Source organism: Leptodactylus fuscus, chromosome 2 (assembly GCF_031893055.1).
Source record: "Leptodactylus fuscus isolate aLepFus1 chromosome 2, aLepFus1.hap2, whole genome shotgun sequence".
NCBI classification, from domain to species: domain Eukaryota; kingdom Metazoa; phylum Chordata; class Amphibia; order Anura; family Leptodactylidae; genus Leptodactylus; species Leptodactylus fuscus.
Genome location: NC_134266.1, coordinates 21,999,926 through 22,015,978, shown reverse-complemented (window position 1 = coordinate 22,015,978; position 16,053 = coordinate 21,999,926). Strand labels below are relative to the sequence as shown.

At 44.2% G+C, this 16,053-nt stretch overlaps 1 protein-coding gene across 1 annotated transcript; it reads right to left on the bottom strand.

Annotated features, from left to right (window-relative positions):
• Positions 1–3,179: 3,179 nt before the first annotated feature.
• Positions 3,180–15,048, bottom strand: LOC142194016 (claudin-8-like). Its single transcript, XM_075263044.1, has 3 exons — positions 14,493–15,048; positions 4,589–4,738; positions 3,180–3,358 (listed from the first exon to the last, which is right to left on the bottom strand). Exons 1-3 carry the CDS (start codon positions 15,046–15,048, stop codon positions 3,180–3,182), a joined length of 885 nt encoding a protein of 294 aa, XP_075119145.1.
• Between the last annotated feature and the right edge of the window lie 1,005 nt (positions 15,049–16,053).

Below are 16,053 nucleotides of genomic sequence, written 5' to 3'. Positions count from 1 at the left end.
CCAGCACAATTTGTGGCTCAGCATTACGGTAGTTTTTTTTACTAGTTTTGTCTTACAGTAGAATTTAAAGAGGACTTGTCTAAAGGTCTGTAAAACCCAATGACAAAGCTCATCTGATCGGCCCTGTCACCCCAAGCTTATCCAAATCTGTTCAGCCATTCCAAAGATATAAGCCCTTGATGGACATCAGAGTCTATTAGTGGGCAGTAACACAGCACAGAGAGACCATAGAATTACTGCACACTTGGCTAGTAGACCCTAATGGGTTATATCAAGTTTATAACTTATCACCAATATATACCTCCCAACCGTCCCGATTTCCGCAGGACATTCACGAATTCGGTGCCCTGTCCCGCGGTCCTGGTCGGCGGGAGGTATGTCCCGGTCCGGATGCCGATGAGTTGAACACATACGCGAGTAAAGCAGGAGCTGTCACAGCTCAGCTCCTGCCTTACTGCTGCGCTCCGGCTTCGGCGTGTGTAGGCGCGATGTGATGACGTCACATCGGGCCTACAACTATGTGAGTGGAGTGAGAGCGCGGAGAGAGCGGCGGGGGAGCATTGAAAGGTAAGTATCTGTGTTAAACATTGGGGGGAACGTAATGTAACTTTATGAAACTGGGGGCATATGGGGGAGAACGGCATCACATTGGGGCAGATGAAGGGGGGAGAACGGCATGACACTGGGGCAGATGAAGGAGGGGACATGAATCTGGGGGCAGAGATGGGGGGGACATGAATCTGGTCGCAGAGATGGGGGACATGAATCTGGGGGCAGAGATGGAGGGGACATGAAACTGGGGCAGAGATGGGGACATGAAACTGTGGGCAGAGATGGAGGGGGGACATAAAACTGGGGGCAGATAAAGGGGTTATATGAAACTGGGGGAGAGATGGAGGGGGGAATATAATTTACAGGTGACTATAGGAGGATTATAATGTGTGGGGGCACATGAAAAATGAATAAGAATGGGTGGAGTCAACATAAAAATGGGCGGAGCGAAGTTTGCCGCGGCGCGCATGCGCGCCACATATTTTGTCCCTCTTTCGGCTCTTCAAAAGTTGGGAAGTATGCCAATGCAGTGCAGTAGCGTGACCTGGACTCCATTCTTCTCTATGGATCTGCCAGGACTGTAATCTCCAGCAATGCTCACGGCCCACTAGAAGTGATTGGAGCACCGATCTTGCAAAATCACTGGTGCCCCATTCACAAGGAGGCCTTTGGGAAGACTTTCAGTCCCCCATTCTCCAGCGATCGGGCCTCCAGTGATCAGACACATATCCCCTGTCTTGTGAATCGGGGATAATTGTCCATAACTTACGCTCTTCTGCCCTGTGCCCTTTGTCATATTCTGGCCTCGTAGGTCTTATGATCTCCAGGGGACGTCTGAAACTTGTGAGTGACTCTTATTGGTGACATCAATCGCCCAAGAGACAAGAACAGGCCAGAAGTCATCTGAAGGTGACAGTGATGACAGATGACACAAGCAAGCCCAGGAGAGGTGAGTATCAGTGTTTATTATTTTCTGCACCTCCTCTGGGCCTCCGATAAACCCTGGAGTCTGAAGAACCCCTGGGGTATTAGGGTAAGTTCACACGGAGTAAAATGGAGTGTATTTTGGAGTGTAATTTTACACGTGTAAAAAATTTACGTGTGTATTTTGGAGCTTTTTTTTACATGTGGCGTTTACGGAGCGTTTACGGAGCGTTTTTTTGAGCGTTTATGGAAGCGTGTTTTTCTACGCTCCGTAAACGCCACGTGTAAAAAACCGCTCCAAAATACGCGTGTAAATTTTTTACACGTGCAAAATTACACTCCAAAATACACTCCATTTTACTCCGTGTGAACTTACCCTTAGGGTGAATTCACACTGAGTAAACGCTAGCTTATTCTGAACGTAAAACACGTTCAGAATAAGCGGCGTCTAAAGCAGCTCCATTCATTTCTATGGGAGCGGGGATACGAGCGCTCCCCATAGAAATGAATGGGCTGCTTCTTTCACTCCGTGCAGTCCCATTGAAGTGAATGGGGAGTGCCGGCGTGTACGCTCCGGCATGAGCAGAGCTTGCCGTATACGCCGGCACTTCTCATTCACTTCAATGGGACTGCACGGAGTGAAAGAAGCAGCCCATTCATTTCTATGGGGAGCGCTCGTATCCCCGCTCCCATAGAAATGAATGGAGCTCCTTTAGACGCCGCTTATTCTGAACGTGTTTTACGTTCAGAATAAGCTAGCGTTTACTCAGTGTGAATGCACCCTTAGGCTGCATTCACACTGAGTAACGCTGGCGTTTTTTGTGCTTATTTTTGCACATAGCCCCGAAACGCGTCAGCCAGACGTCTTTTCATCACTACCATCATGAATATCTATAACTGATTTTATGGAGCGGTTTATGCTCCGAAAAACTTTTTTACAATAAAAGTTAAGTTTTATTCAAGGAATTGATGCTGGATTTTTTCAATTATGGATGCTTGTATCTATCTGCAGGGCTGGAGTGATATGCTGATTCTGGTGATAGTAACCTATCTATCTGCAGGGCTGGGGTGATATGCTGGTTCTGGTGACAGTAACCTATCTATCTGCAGGGCTGGGGTGATATGCTGGTTCTGGTGACAGTAACCTATCTATCTGCAGGGCTGGGGTGATATGCTGGTTCTGGTGACACTAACCTATCTATCTGCAGGACTGGGGTGATATGTGGGTTCTGGTGACACTAACCTATCTATCTGCAGGACTGGGGTGATATGGTGGTTATGGTGACACTAACCTATCTATCTGCAGGGCTGGGGTGATATGCTGGTCCGGTGACTATAACCTATCTATCTGCAGGGCTGGGGTGATATGCTGGTCCGGTGACTATAACCTATCTATCTGCAGGGCTGGGGTGATATGCTGGTCCGGTGACTATAACCTATCTATCTGCAGGGTTGGGGTGATATGCTGGTCCTTGTAAAAACTTTTTTTAAGTCAAATTGTTGTCCCTGGCAAACAATGCAGGGCACAGAAACATATTCACTTCAGCAATACATCATGCAACAAGAATTGTATCAATACTAGACATAGAGAATTCGCATTTTCAGCTGATTTTTCTTTTTGTTGTGTTGCTTGTGTCAGCGTATTTCGGCCTTGCTCCCTATTCATTGCAGAATATATGGAATTCACTCTGTATACAGAAGCATCAAACAGCGGCTACTCCAAAATCTTTTTGTGCCTCATCATAGAATCGGAACACGACTTGTTGAGGTTGATTTTCAGACGCGTCTTGTAAATTATTAGCACATATCTTGTTTGGTAAGTTACTGCCGGAGCAGCGCTCATGTGAATATGAGATGCAAAATGGAGAATACAAGGTCTGTTCTATGGGTTTAATCCTTGTGTTAGTTCATTAATATGATCACAGTGAGATAAATATGGAAATAGAAAATTAGCATTGACCATGGACGGCGTTTGATTGACGTACTCATGTATTACACCGCTATATAGTTCCCATGTCAGTTTACGTTTAGCTTTTCTAAATGCCCGGATAGAAAATGCTTAAAAAATAGGAAGAGTACGTACTAGAGAGAAGGAACATGGAGAGGAAAGGAATGGGGCGGTGTTGTTGTTCATGGCACATCTTGCCTTGTTGTATGTAGAGGGTTAAATCCCTGTCCCTCTTGTGCCATAGAGACGCTCGGGATAAGCAGAGTTGTAGGGTTTGTTATGTTGTATCATGTGTTGAGATAAACTTGCACTCGGTTGTAAGCTCCTGTCACTTTCATGGGTGTAGGTCATTGTGCGGTTGTGTCCTAATACCTTCTGGAAGACTCCTTGGATGGAGAATGTACCCGGGACAGGAATGGCTCCTTAATTAAGGGCTCCTTCCTGCATTCTAGGAAATTGGGCCCGCTTTGAGGATAGCTTGGAACGTCACCAGCTTAGACATGCTGGGAAGGGAAACCTCTTTGTTCAAGGATGACAACACGTGACAGTCAGTTCATCCCCCTTCATGGTGGGATGAGAGCTGGAGTGTTTATGTCCCACCTCTCTAGAGATAGATGAACCTCATGGGATTTGTTTCAATGAATATTTGTGAGGTTTGGCCATCTGGTTTCGTTCTGGTTTGGGCCGAAATTGTTCAGCGTGAACCAGACGTGCTTTTATTATCCTTTCCTGGGCATCCTTGTGGAGCTTCATTGTCTTCTTCCACATTATAATGTTCCCCTTCAGTTGCCCCCACAGTAAAAAGTCCCTCTCCTGGTGCCCCAGTTTAAACTGGAGGCAAGAAGAGGGGGACATTAAACTATGTGGCAACTGGAAGGTGACATTAAAATGGGTACAACTGGAGAAGGACAGGGAACTGAAATTAAACATTAATGTCCTACTCCAGCTGCCACCAGATTAATGTCCCCCACCATATACGCCTGAGGTTTAATGTCCTCCTCCAGATGCCCCCATTTTATTGTCCCCATCCAGCTACCCCCATGGTTTAAGGTCCCCTCCCAGTTAAATGTCTCGGTGCAGCGACCCCCACAGTTTAATATCCCCTCAGAATACACAGGGACACAGTGGTGAAGCAGGACGCAGATGGTTGAAGCTAGGACATACCTCCCACCGACTGTAACTGCAGGACAGGACCTGGAATATGGAACTGTCCTGCTGAATCTGGGATGGTTGGAGCATATGTGACATTGATGCACCCCATATAACTGCTGAGACCCAGGAGGCCAGAAGCAGATGCTGAGGGACTGCTGGATGCTACAAGGAAGCCCAGGAGAAGCTATTATAACAGTTCCTTATGTTCCTGCTCCTCCCCTGGGGCTCTGCTTATAATACTATACTAATAGTTTGTGGGTTGTGAACTGAACTCCAAAAGTTTTGAAAAATTTAGAATAATTCTGCTTATATATTTCTCATCTCTAGTTCTGTTTGACCCTGCCATCTTGCAACCCAAATATTGTAACTGCAGTATAATTGACCACAGTGCAAAGCAGAGACTCCTAAATGACCAATCCAGCTCTATAATATCCTTCAGGTAACCAGTTATCCAGCATTTGACATAGTGAGTGATGTCACTTGTCTCCTCCTCTGCCTGGTGACTCAGGTCTCACATAGCAGACACTTCTTATGTTATCTATTCCTTCCACGTGTGGCAGCTTTAATTGACATTATGTTCTGTGCTGCACTCCAGGAAGAGAATTCCCGGGCCCTGACTCCCCGATCACAGGCAGGTCACAGTCGTGTGATGAGAATGTCTACATTGCTGTCGGCTTTCTTCACCATGGGAGGAGATCTAGAACCAGACAGATGACCTCGCCCTATATGCTTCATGTTTAAATTAAAGGTGTCAAAAGTACACAAAAACACGCGATACAATCTGAGGCTAAAGGTCACACAGTCTAAATGATCCCTAAAGAGTCCCATAGACATAATAATACAATATATAATAACCATGTATAAACCGTTCTTCGAATGTCAGAGTGCATTGACTTAAAGGGATAGTCTGGGGTAAGCAAATAAATGGTATTCTTTACGTGATGAAAAATTTGACAGCTGACAACTCTGCAGCTTTTGCAGACGTTTGCCAACAAAACCGGAGTGCAGGCTGAAGGAAGTGATGCCCTGTGCCCAGAAGATCTGGACAGAAAGATGTATGATGGTGTGTGGAGGTTACTATAGGTGACGTTCCGTATTCGGAAATGGGGAAACGGAATGTCATCGTAAAATGTGCCTGTGGCGGTCACATGACCAAATCAGCCATCTGAGTAAATATACATTTTTTGTAAATTATATGTAAGTTAGAAGTTAGTCAGGGGAAGGGTGTTTAGCTTAGTGTAGAAATATCATTTTATTCTTTAATGATAGACTCCCTTTTATACCATGTGGGACAACTGTGGAGCATATTATATTATGTGGGGCCACTGTGGAGCAATTTATACAGTGTGGCCACTGTGGAGCATTTTATATTGTGTGGTGCCACTGTGGAGCATATTATATTATGTGGGACCACTGTGGAGCATATTATATTGTGTGGGGCCACTGTGGAGCATATTATATTGTGTGGGGCCACTGTGGAGCATATTATAATATGTGGGACCACTGTGGAGCATTTTATATTGTGTGTGCCACTGTGGAGCATATTATATTATGTGGGGGCCACTGTGGAGCAATTTATACAGTGTGGCCACTGTGGAGCATTTTACACCATGTGGAGCACTGGGGAACATTATACACACGTGGGCAAAATTGTTGGTGCCCTCATTTAATGAAAGAAAAAACCGCAATCGTCACAGAAATAACTTGAATCTGACAAAAGTAATAATAAATAAAAAAAATTATGAAAATGAACAAATGAAAGTCAGACTTTGCTTTTCACTTCAAAAGAATTAAAAAAAAAAAAAAAACTTATGACACAGGCCTGGACAGAAATGATGGTTCCCATGACTTAATATTTTGTTGCACAACCTTTTGAGGCAATCGCTGCAATCACACGATTCCTGTACCTGTCAATGAGACTTTGGCACCTCTCAGGAGGTATTTTGGCCCACTCCTCATGAGGAAACTGCTCCAGTTGTCTCGGGTGTGAAGGTTGCCTTTTCCAGACGGCATGTTTCTCTCTAGAATCCCTTGATAGTCTTGAGATTTCATTGTACCCTGCACAGATTCAAGACACCCTGTGCCAGATGCAGCACAACAGCCCCTAAACATAACAGAGCCTCCTCCATGTTTCACAGTAGGGGCCGTGTTCTTTACAAGATATGCTTAATTTTTCCATAATTTTTCCATAGAGCTGATGTACCTTGTCAAAAAGTTTGAATTTTGTCTGATCTGTCCACAGGACATTCTCCCAGAAGCTTTGTGGCTTGTCAACATGTAGTTTGGTTATTATTAGAGATGAGCGAACAGTAAAATGTTCGATATTCGTTTCGAGTATCCCCTCAATATTCGACTACTCGAATCGAATATCGAATCCTATTATACTCTATGGGGGAAAAATGCTCATTTCAGGGGTAGGCAACGTTCGATCAAATTGAACTTACCAAGTCCACGAGTGAGGGTCGGGCTAGATTCTACGAGAAGTCTTTTCTCCGCGCAGAGTCTCCGCGGCATCTTCCGTCTCTGAATTCACTCTGCCAGGCATCGGGCCTGGGCAGAGTTGACTGCTCATGCCCGCACTACAAGAAAATGGCCGCTTACTGTCAAAGCGGCCATTTTCTTGTAGCGCGGGCATGCACAGTCAGCTCTGCCCAGGCCCGATGCCTGGCAGAGTGAATTCAGAGCCGGAAGACGCCGCGGGGAAGCTGCACGGAGAAGACTTCTAAAGGTAGGAGAAGAACCAGCGTTGATTGGCCGACTGTATAGCATTCGGCCAATCAATGCTGGTTCTGCATCGAATTTTTCCGTTTGAATAGCGAGTGGTACTCGATCGAGTACGAGTATTTCGAATACCGTAGTATTCGATCAAATACTTACTCGATCAAGTACTACTCGCTTATCTCTAGTTACTACTTTTGTCAGATTCAAGTTATTTCTGGGACCATTGTGGGTATATCTTTCATTAAATGAGGGGGAACAACAATTTTGTCTATGTGTGTATATACTGTGTAGGGTCGGGAACAGGAAAATGTAAGCTACATCTGGTGGGGCTCCAAAGATCCTGTTGACAGAATAGAGTAAATAGAGACAGAATACAGGTAGGGACATTTATATTTCAGATCTGGATGGATGGATGGATGTGTTGAGGTTTCCATCTGCTCTTGAAAGGTTTTTGTCTTTACAAATCCTCCTGGCCAAAGGTTCGAGAACTAATCTAAATGACAAGGTCTCCGGATACTGAGCTGTGAAATATCCCAATGGCAGATAATTGGTGTGTGTGATTCAGGAGAGTTATGTGGTGACACCAGGGCTGCCGCACTGAGATGACAGCCATAATGAGTATTGATAATTAGTCGTCGGTAATTAAATCCGACATATGACAGTATCTAAATAACCTTCCATCTGTTACTCTGGAAACCACCGAGTTGTTGTTGTGAATGGACATGGGTAATAGCAAAAACATCCGGGGACATTAGTCTAATTTTACATTATTACATATATTCATCCACATTGTTACATATGGCTCTAGTGTAGCAGACAGTAGTCTGACACAACTCACTTAGTGGGATTTTAGACTGTGTTCTCTGTCAAGTATTATTTATACAGATCATGATACCTCTCAATACAGGAGATAGAAGGAACCAAGTATGGACTGTCCCTTTAAAGGGATTTTACCATTAAAACCTCTTTTTTTGTAGATAAGACGTCGGAATAACCTTTAGAAAGGCTAGTCGTCTCTTACCTTTAGATGAGATCTCCGCCGCGCCGTTCCTTAGAAATACCGGTTTTTACCGGCATGCAAATTAGTTCTTTTGCAGTGATGGCGGCGGGCCCCAGTGCTGGAAATGCGATGGGGGCGTCCCCACTTCTGCTCGAAAACAGGCTGCAGTGACACCTCTATCTTCTGCTGGATCCTCCCCTTCTTTCTTCGTCTTTCTTCGCCATCACCTCTGACGCCTGCGCAGTTGGCTCTGCCAGTGAGACACTAGTAGAGCCAACTGCGCATGCGCGCAATTGCGGCGTCAGAACTATGGCCGTGGGCATGTGCAGTCGGCTCTACTAGTGTCTCACTGGAAGAGGCTACTGTAGTCTGACTTTTTAACTTTTTTTGATGGAGCTATGTAAGTCTGAGGCCCCGCGTTGTGGAAATTCAGCTTTTTTTTGTTGCAGATTTTGTTGAGTTTTTTGGAACCAAAGCCAAGAATGTCTACAAAAGGAATGGGAGATATATAGGAAGTTCTTATATTCAATCCATTCCTGGCTATGGCTCAAAAAAAACGCAACAAAATCCGCAACAAAAAAAAGCTGTGTTTCCGCAATGTGGGGCCTTAGCCGAAGGGTTCTTTTTTTGCTGGACTAGTTGCAGTTTTTATTACCATTTTTTGGTATGTACAACTTTTTGATCACTTTCTATTCTATTGAGGCGATTCATTTTAGAATGACAGCATTATTATTATTTGGTATTAGTAGTAAAACATGATATGGTATCGTAATGGCTCTCCGGACAAAGTTGTCCATGAGCCTCATGGGGTTTTTTGCCTTCCCCTGGATCAACACTGTAGGGATTGTAGGGTTATAGGTTGGACTTGATGGACTGATGTCTTTATCCAACCTCATCTACTATGTAACTACATGTATGTATGACATCCTGACGCTCATTGCGCTAACCACTGAGCCACTGTGTGGCCCCGCATCCCATTCTATCTGAACCAATTCGGACCGAACTGGAGGGTCACTTTGTCTGAACACAGGACAAAACAAATCTTCAGAGGATCATCTTTAGTGATATGTGCATGGCAAAAAGTTTTTGGAAAATTTGCAAAAAATGTGGCTCATTATGAACGCTTCGCTCATCTCTAGTGATGGCCTATTGTGGCAAGAAAAACCCCTGAAAGAAAACAATGTGCAAAATAATATTCATCAGTACCTTCAATGCTCGATGTTTCCGTCTCCACAGGACAATAGAGCAATCTTTGCAGAACATTTTGGTGATTCCCGGAATGTAATTATTAGCATTGTTACTATTGTTATTGCAGTTTTATAGGGTTAATTAAATCACATGATCATATTGTGTACTTGTTGGATATATCGCAGGGATGTCTCAGACACAGGATTAGTCTCCAAGCTCCGTCTAGTACCGTCGTCTTTAGAGGAGAATCTTCCTGGAGATGTTGTGATGTGAGAAGTCGGTGACCAGCGTGTATGGTTACAGAACCCTTTGAGGTTTCGGCTCCTTGGTACTATGTGACTTCCCTCTATAGTAAATAGATGCTGCATATCATTTAGCGCCCCGATACCTTTTTATTCGGCCTTTGCTTTGTACTGTTAGTCATGAGAGATCCTTTCATGTCCTCCCCGGGGTGTATGAGGAGTCCAGCTGAGGCCTTGGCAGAGGAGGTAGCATTTTAATGTCTTACAACTGATTACCAGTAGATTCTATAAAAAGACTAAGATCCGACAGGGAAAAAAATCAAGTTTTACTGCAAAATGCCAAATGTTCCATCCTATTAGTGGGGAAAATATTCTTACTTTCTCCGTAGTTGAGATGAGATGAAGAATATCTCATTACCAGAGGTTCATGTTAACACTTGAGATGCCATAAAACCTGTTATAATATGCATGTTTTTGTTCTTTTTTGAGTTTTTTTTTGAAGGGGGTTAAAAGGTCCCTGTTCTAGGATAACTCTTAGTACCATAACTGGTATGTAAAGATCTTCCCCCTTACCACTAACGTAGAACTGATCAGCTAAAGAAAGTGTTTCATTTCTCTACAGTGCCCCCACAGGTGACATGAAGCATTACACCATTCCCAGTGAAATCTATGTCTTGTTTATGCCATGTATGAATCCTCCAGAGCAGATAATGCTCTTTACATCTACTCTCTGGTCTATGTAATAGATGGGATGAGATGGGTTAAGTACCCTTGTGGGTTGGCCGACCCATTTTGGTTTATTTGTTCCATACATTAGAAAAAAATTGTCCAGTCCCAACAGTTTCAACAGCTGGGGCTGACTAACCAGAAGGATTGGGCGTGTTTTATATTGACAGTTAGGCCTCATGTATACTACCAAGTGTGCAGGACAAGGCTTTCCTGATGGGGAGTCCAATTCCAGTAATTATAGAGAAGGTCCCATCCTGCTCCGTGGAAATGGAATGGATCAAATAGAACCTCCTATTGAACTCAATGGGGGACAGTTGACACTTGGATATCATCCAAGCATAATCCTAGCACATCCTATCCACTATAAAGTCGGTTCCCCCTTGCCATGGACACTTCTTGAAGAATGGCCACCAGTGGCGTTGTCTAACACTGGTTTACCACACCCTTGAAAACACACTCAAAGCCAAATAAAATGGCGGATAGCCCAAGATGAGAAACAGGACTCTGGAGGAATGGGAGGTAGAGTCCAGGGAAGTTGAGTAAATACAGTTTTTATACACCTTCCCTGCCTATGGTTAATATTCTGGGAGCTGAAGAGACCCCAGAGTAAAGTAAACACATTTCCCCACCTTCAGTTTGGCCCAAACCAATTTTTACCAGCAAACCAAAAGAATAACACATATTGAGTGAATTGCTAGTAAGGACACTGTGACAAGGATTTCCAGGACTAAAATACTGATGACCTTAGGCTACATCATCACTATCAGATTGGGCAGGGTTCGTCACTTGGCACGCTCACTGATCCTTTGTTTGGGACCGTAGTCTTCTCGCAATAAGCTGTGCTTGGTAAAGTAGCTCAGCCCCATTCACTAGAATGGTTCTGAGCTAAAAACAGGCCATATAACAAAAGAACATGACTTTACTAGTGTTGGGTGAACTTCTGCAAAAGTCATCTTGTGAAGAAACCCCAAAATATAATAAGCGGAAGCCTAAGGGAGGTGCACAAACATAAGCAGTCTTTCTTATCTTTCCTAGGCTCTATCACTGCGTCTAATACTGATTTCCGTCCTCTTTGGGGGGTTTTTGGCATCCTGAATGACATTAGTGGCTCCAATCACAGGCCTCAGTGGTTCCCTGGGGCTGATGATGTCATTGAGGAGGCCGGAAGAGGTCCACAGATGATGGGAATCTGCACTAGACACCATAAAGGAGCACAGAAGAGATGAGTAAGACTGTTTATGCACCTCCCATGGGCCTCTGCTTATTATTATATGGGGTCAGACGCAGGGGTGAACCTACCTTTTTTGCCGCCTGAGGCGGACAACAGAAAGCCCCCCCCCCTGAGAGGAGGGGGGCGGAGCGAAGGGGGGCGTGGCGGAGTGGCGTTAGCAGGCAGAGAGCAGGCAGGGAGAGGACCTGCTCTCTTCCTGAGCATGAGGGGAGGCCGCTGGAGCAGCGCTGCGTCCACAGGGCCTCCCCAATCCTCCGCTCTCTTCCCGTGCCGGGCTGCCGAGACGGTGATGCTAAGCCAGTCCAGCTTGTCCTGGACTGGCTTAGGTAAGCAAAAATGCCGCCCCCCCTTCCCCCGGGGCCCTAGCATAGCACCGCCTGAAGCGGTAGCTTAAGGTCGACTCATGGGAGGTGCGGTGCTGGTCAGACACTAGACTATAATAGTAGTTCACGACAAGCCCCAAAATTTGTAATCTGTTTGTTCATCCCTAGAAGCCTCACCTAAGCATGGATCACCGATATTTTACTTTCAGGAAACCCTTCTATGTCTAGAGTCTGTCCTAGCAGATTACCAAGGACCCTACTTATTACATGGGATTGAATGGAATTAATTGAGAGTCCAGATCTGGTTAGTAAAGGGGACATAGGGGGGAGTATTTTAAGGTCAAGTCATTACACTTTCCATGCTTTTCAGTCTTGCGCTTATGCAACGTTTGAGTGCTTAGACCTCCTCTTTGTGCCGCCGCTTACCTTTTGTTCCAACCTTTGATAGATTTCGTGTTTTCCCTCATTATCCTCTGTCTATAAACTGCTATGAATGCTATTAAATAATTATGGAACATAACACCGAGCAGAATGAAATCTAAGCAAAGTATTCTAATGAAGTAAATCACAAAGTTCACCCAGAGTTTATGTAACTTTTTAATTTGTCCAAAATGTAAACCGACAATGGTTCTTCTTAGATAAATTAACGCAATAATTGTCAGAATGATGATTTTTACACAATGCTCGGAAAGTAAGAAAAAAAGAGACTTGACAATGCGCAACTTCTGTGAATGCATCATCTCACATTAGTGTCCAACGTACAAAAGACACAAAGGAATCAGATGTAAAAGGAAATGTTAAATCTGATGACATTTACTAATGTAAAACGCTTTTCTTATAGTATAATCTGCCAAATTACACAATTCCGACACATATCCAGAATAAAAATGGACCCAACATGTTTCAAATGGCCTGAAAAGCAATTTATAAAGTGGGATCCCAATCTATTAGCCTGAAGAGCGTCTCTCTTTCTGGAGGACCTGACATGTCCATACATGGACTGATTGCAATGGACATAGTGTAATACTTCATTTGCCCTTTGGGGGTGCAGTAGGGAAGTAAAAAACATGCTTCTAGGTCTGCCCACAGTAGGATGAGCCGTGATTAGCTTATCCACATGAGACCTCTCTAACACAAATACAGTTTGAAGGCAGATACCCCTATTAAAGCGAACCACAAAGCACCGGTTTCAGGGAAAATGAAGCACTGCATGATTTCCATGGATGACTGCATAGCAGGTCTGGCATAAGGGGTCTTTACAGACAGTATTTTATGTTCTAAATAGAATCAAGAAGGCATAAGAATATGTAAAAAATTCTACCTGTCCATGATCGCCACACCGCCCCAGTTATAACGATTCCAAGTCCTCACTGCTCCTAACTAGTGTCTTACAGAGATGGCTGGAGATGCTCAGTCAGTCTATAACTGGTGGCAGCAATGACCCGCCTCAGCCAGTGATTGGCTGAGAGAGCTCTCCAGCCACTTCCTGTGCATGTCAGATAACAGGAAGTAAGGACCAATCAGGACCAGAAAGCTCTATAATCAGTAAGAGGTGACAGTAATATTTTTTTATGCCCCTTTAATCCTATTTAATACGAAAAAAATTAATAATTTATCAAAAATGATAATAATAACAATAATAATAAATACTGGAAAACCCCTTGAAGGGGGAGAGCCCCCTCTTTTAGAAAAACTTTTCAGGCCCATATAGGCCTTCTCTGCACTGAAATCAATGGCAAGCTACACGAGAGCTTATGACCCTGATGGACAGGACAGAAAAGGTCATATCGGAACGACTCCTTAACTAACATGTTAATGTGCAATCCATAGTTACCACTGATAGCTGAATACAATCAGATGACCACAGCTCAGTAAACATTTGGCTCAGTGATTCAGTACATTTACCCATAAAGTACCGTGAACGCAACCCTATAAGGTGTTGTATGAGATAAGCATTTGGATTTTCCTCCCAAAACAGCGCCACCTTTGTCTATAGGTCATGTCTGGTATTGCAGCTGTTTTTGAAAGAAGGCAAAAGAAAATCTATATATTATATCAAACACTGTTTTAGTATACGAATGCCCTTGTAAGCCTTCACGTAAATCTTCATCAGAACATCGATTGTTAATACTGAGTAATAAAAAGTGTTACAAGGTCCTATACAGAACATTTCAGTACACAGAACACATGGCGACTTCTTAATATACGGCACTACACCAAGTTTAAGGTGGACCTTCACAATCTGGTCCAGAAGACCAGAACTATCTATAGGACTCATAAAGTTCATATAAAGTGCATTCCAATAGCAAAGTCTGCGTCAATGTCTATATGTATTGGCTTCGACTACTGCAGTTTGGTCGCTCAGCTGGTATACTTGTCATGCAGACCATCTCTCGCTCAGGAGGTGCTGGTCTATATTCACCTTTTTCTTCACGGCATACGCATGCGCGTTTACATACACAATTACAGCATAATATAATACCGCTGATGAGGATGAAGGCGATGGTAGGCCATGCCAAGAAGAGGGCTTCTCCCATCTCTATCCTCAAGGCTCCCCGACATACGGAAGAATCGTAGGCTTTGGTGAGGATGTTAGCGCTTGTCCAGATGACGGGAATTGCGATGAGGAAAGTGCTCAAAATATAGAGGATCCCAGCTGTGAGTCGCATACAGTGCCTTGTCTCCTTGCCATCTTTAGAGCACCTACCCATCAGGACGCCCACCACTGAGAAGATGAAGGCAAGAAAGGTCATCATAATAGCGAAGCCCAGCAAGATCCTTCCAGCTTTCAAGTCCATGGTGAGGGACACCTGGGATTCATAGTTGGTGCAGTGCATGGACAGTCTAGCTTGGTTGACACAGGTTGTCCACAAACCATCCCATCGGCTGATCCAGTAGCCATCGATACGGCCATTTATTCCATTATTTTCGGCCAGGATAGATATCCTCCACTGAGGCATGAACGTCATGATCCAGGTGAGTACCATGCCAACCCCACCGCAGATGATCCCGATGATCTGAACCAAGAACCAAGACATGTTTCTTGAAGGACTTGGAGACTTCTTCTCAGTAGATGTGGAGGTGAAGTTCTGACACGCTGCTGTGTATCAGTGTTAGAATACTTGCCTGGAGCCGACAAATTTATAAATCTAGTCACGTGGAGCGAACAATGGGATAGATGACTGAAGTGTGACATAATCACGGCTAATTATTACATACAATTCACATTAATGTACACTGCGAGAGGTAAAAAAAACCTGACGTGTGGCCAATGATTGTTTTGTTCTTAATACATGTTAATTTTTCTAATGTTACCACCATTGTATACAATGTAAGATCGGAATCATTTCAATAAACATTAATATACTGTATAGGCTAAACTGTATGGGACAGATCGGAGGTTGTCATGTGTCACAAGTGATCGGTGAACTGCTGAATGATGAATAAAAAGGGTAGAGAGACTACAAACCCTTCTGCCAGAAACAGCGCCTCCTTTGTCTATAGGATATGCCTGGTACTGCAGGCTGTGTGTACTCAAGTTAAGGGTTCTGGACTGGAATCCACAAAGAGTCGTGCTGTTATCTTAAAGATTATTATTCAGTCTTGGAGCACTATTATGTGCTAACTTAGTGACCAACTGGTGGGATAGAAGACCTTGCCTACAAGGGATGATAATCTATAGGGGAAAGGGGATAGATAGTAGGTGAGGGTAGAAGCTTGAGATGGTGGCGTGGTGGTGGCAGGGTTATCGGAGGTTGTAGGTTTTCTTGAAGAGAAGGTCTTCAGGTTGTATTTGATGGTTATGATTGTGGAGGACAGTCTTATGTATTATGGTAGTGAGTATAGGGGGTGCATAGGTGAAGCCTCGGAGGAGGGTGTTTAAAGGGCAGATAAGAGAAGAGTGAAGGAGGTCCTGAGAGGAGCGGAGATGACATGGGCAGATAGCGGGAGATTCGGTCAGAGGGGATAAGTTGTGGATGGCTTGGAATATCAACTCACTGGACAATGGGTAGTCAGTAAGGGGATTGAACAATATGACACAA

Bases quoted from the DNA above. Each gene is read 5' to 3' on its own strand.
- LOC142194016 (XM_075263044.1), bottom strand. From the start codon at position 15,048: ATGTCTTGGTTCTTGGTTCAGATCATCGGGATCATCTGCGGTGGGGTT. The intron at 4,739-14,492 runs GTATTATATTAT...GCTTCCTTGTAG, and splicing joins CGCCTTCATCCTCATCAGCG to CATCCAGCAGTCCCTCAGCA. The intron at 3,359-4,588 runs GTATGTCCTAGC...TTAAACCCATAG, and splicing joins GCAGTTACAGTCGGTGGGAG to AACAGACCTTGTATTCTCCA.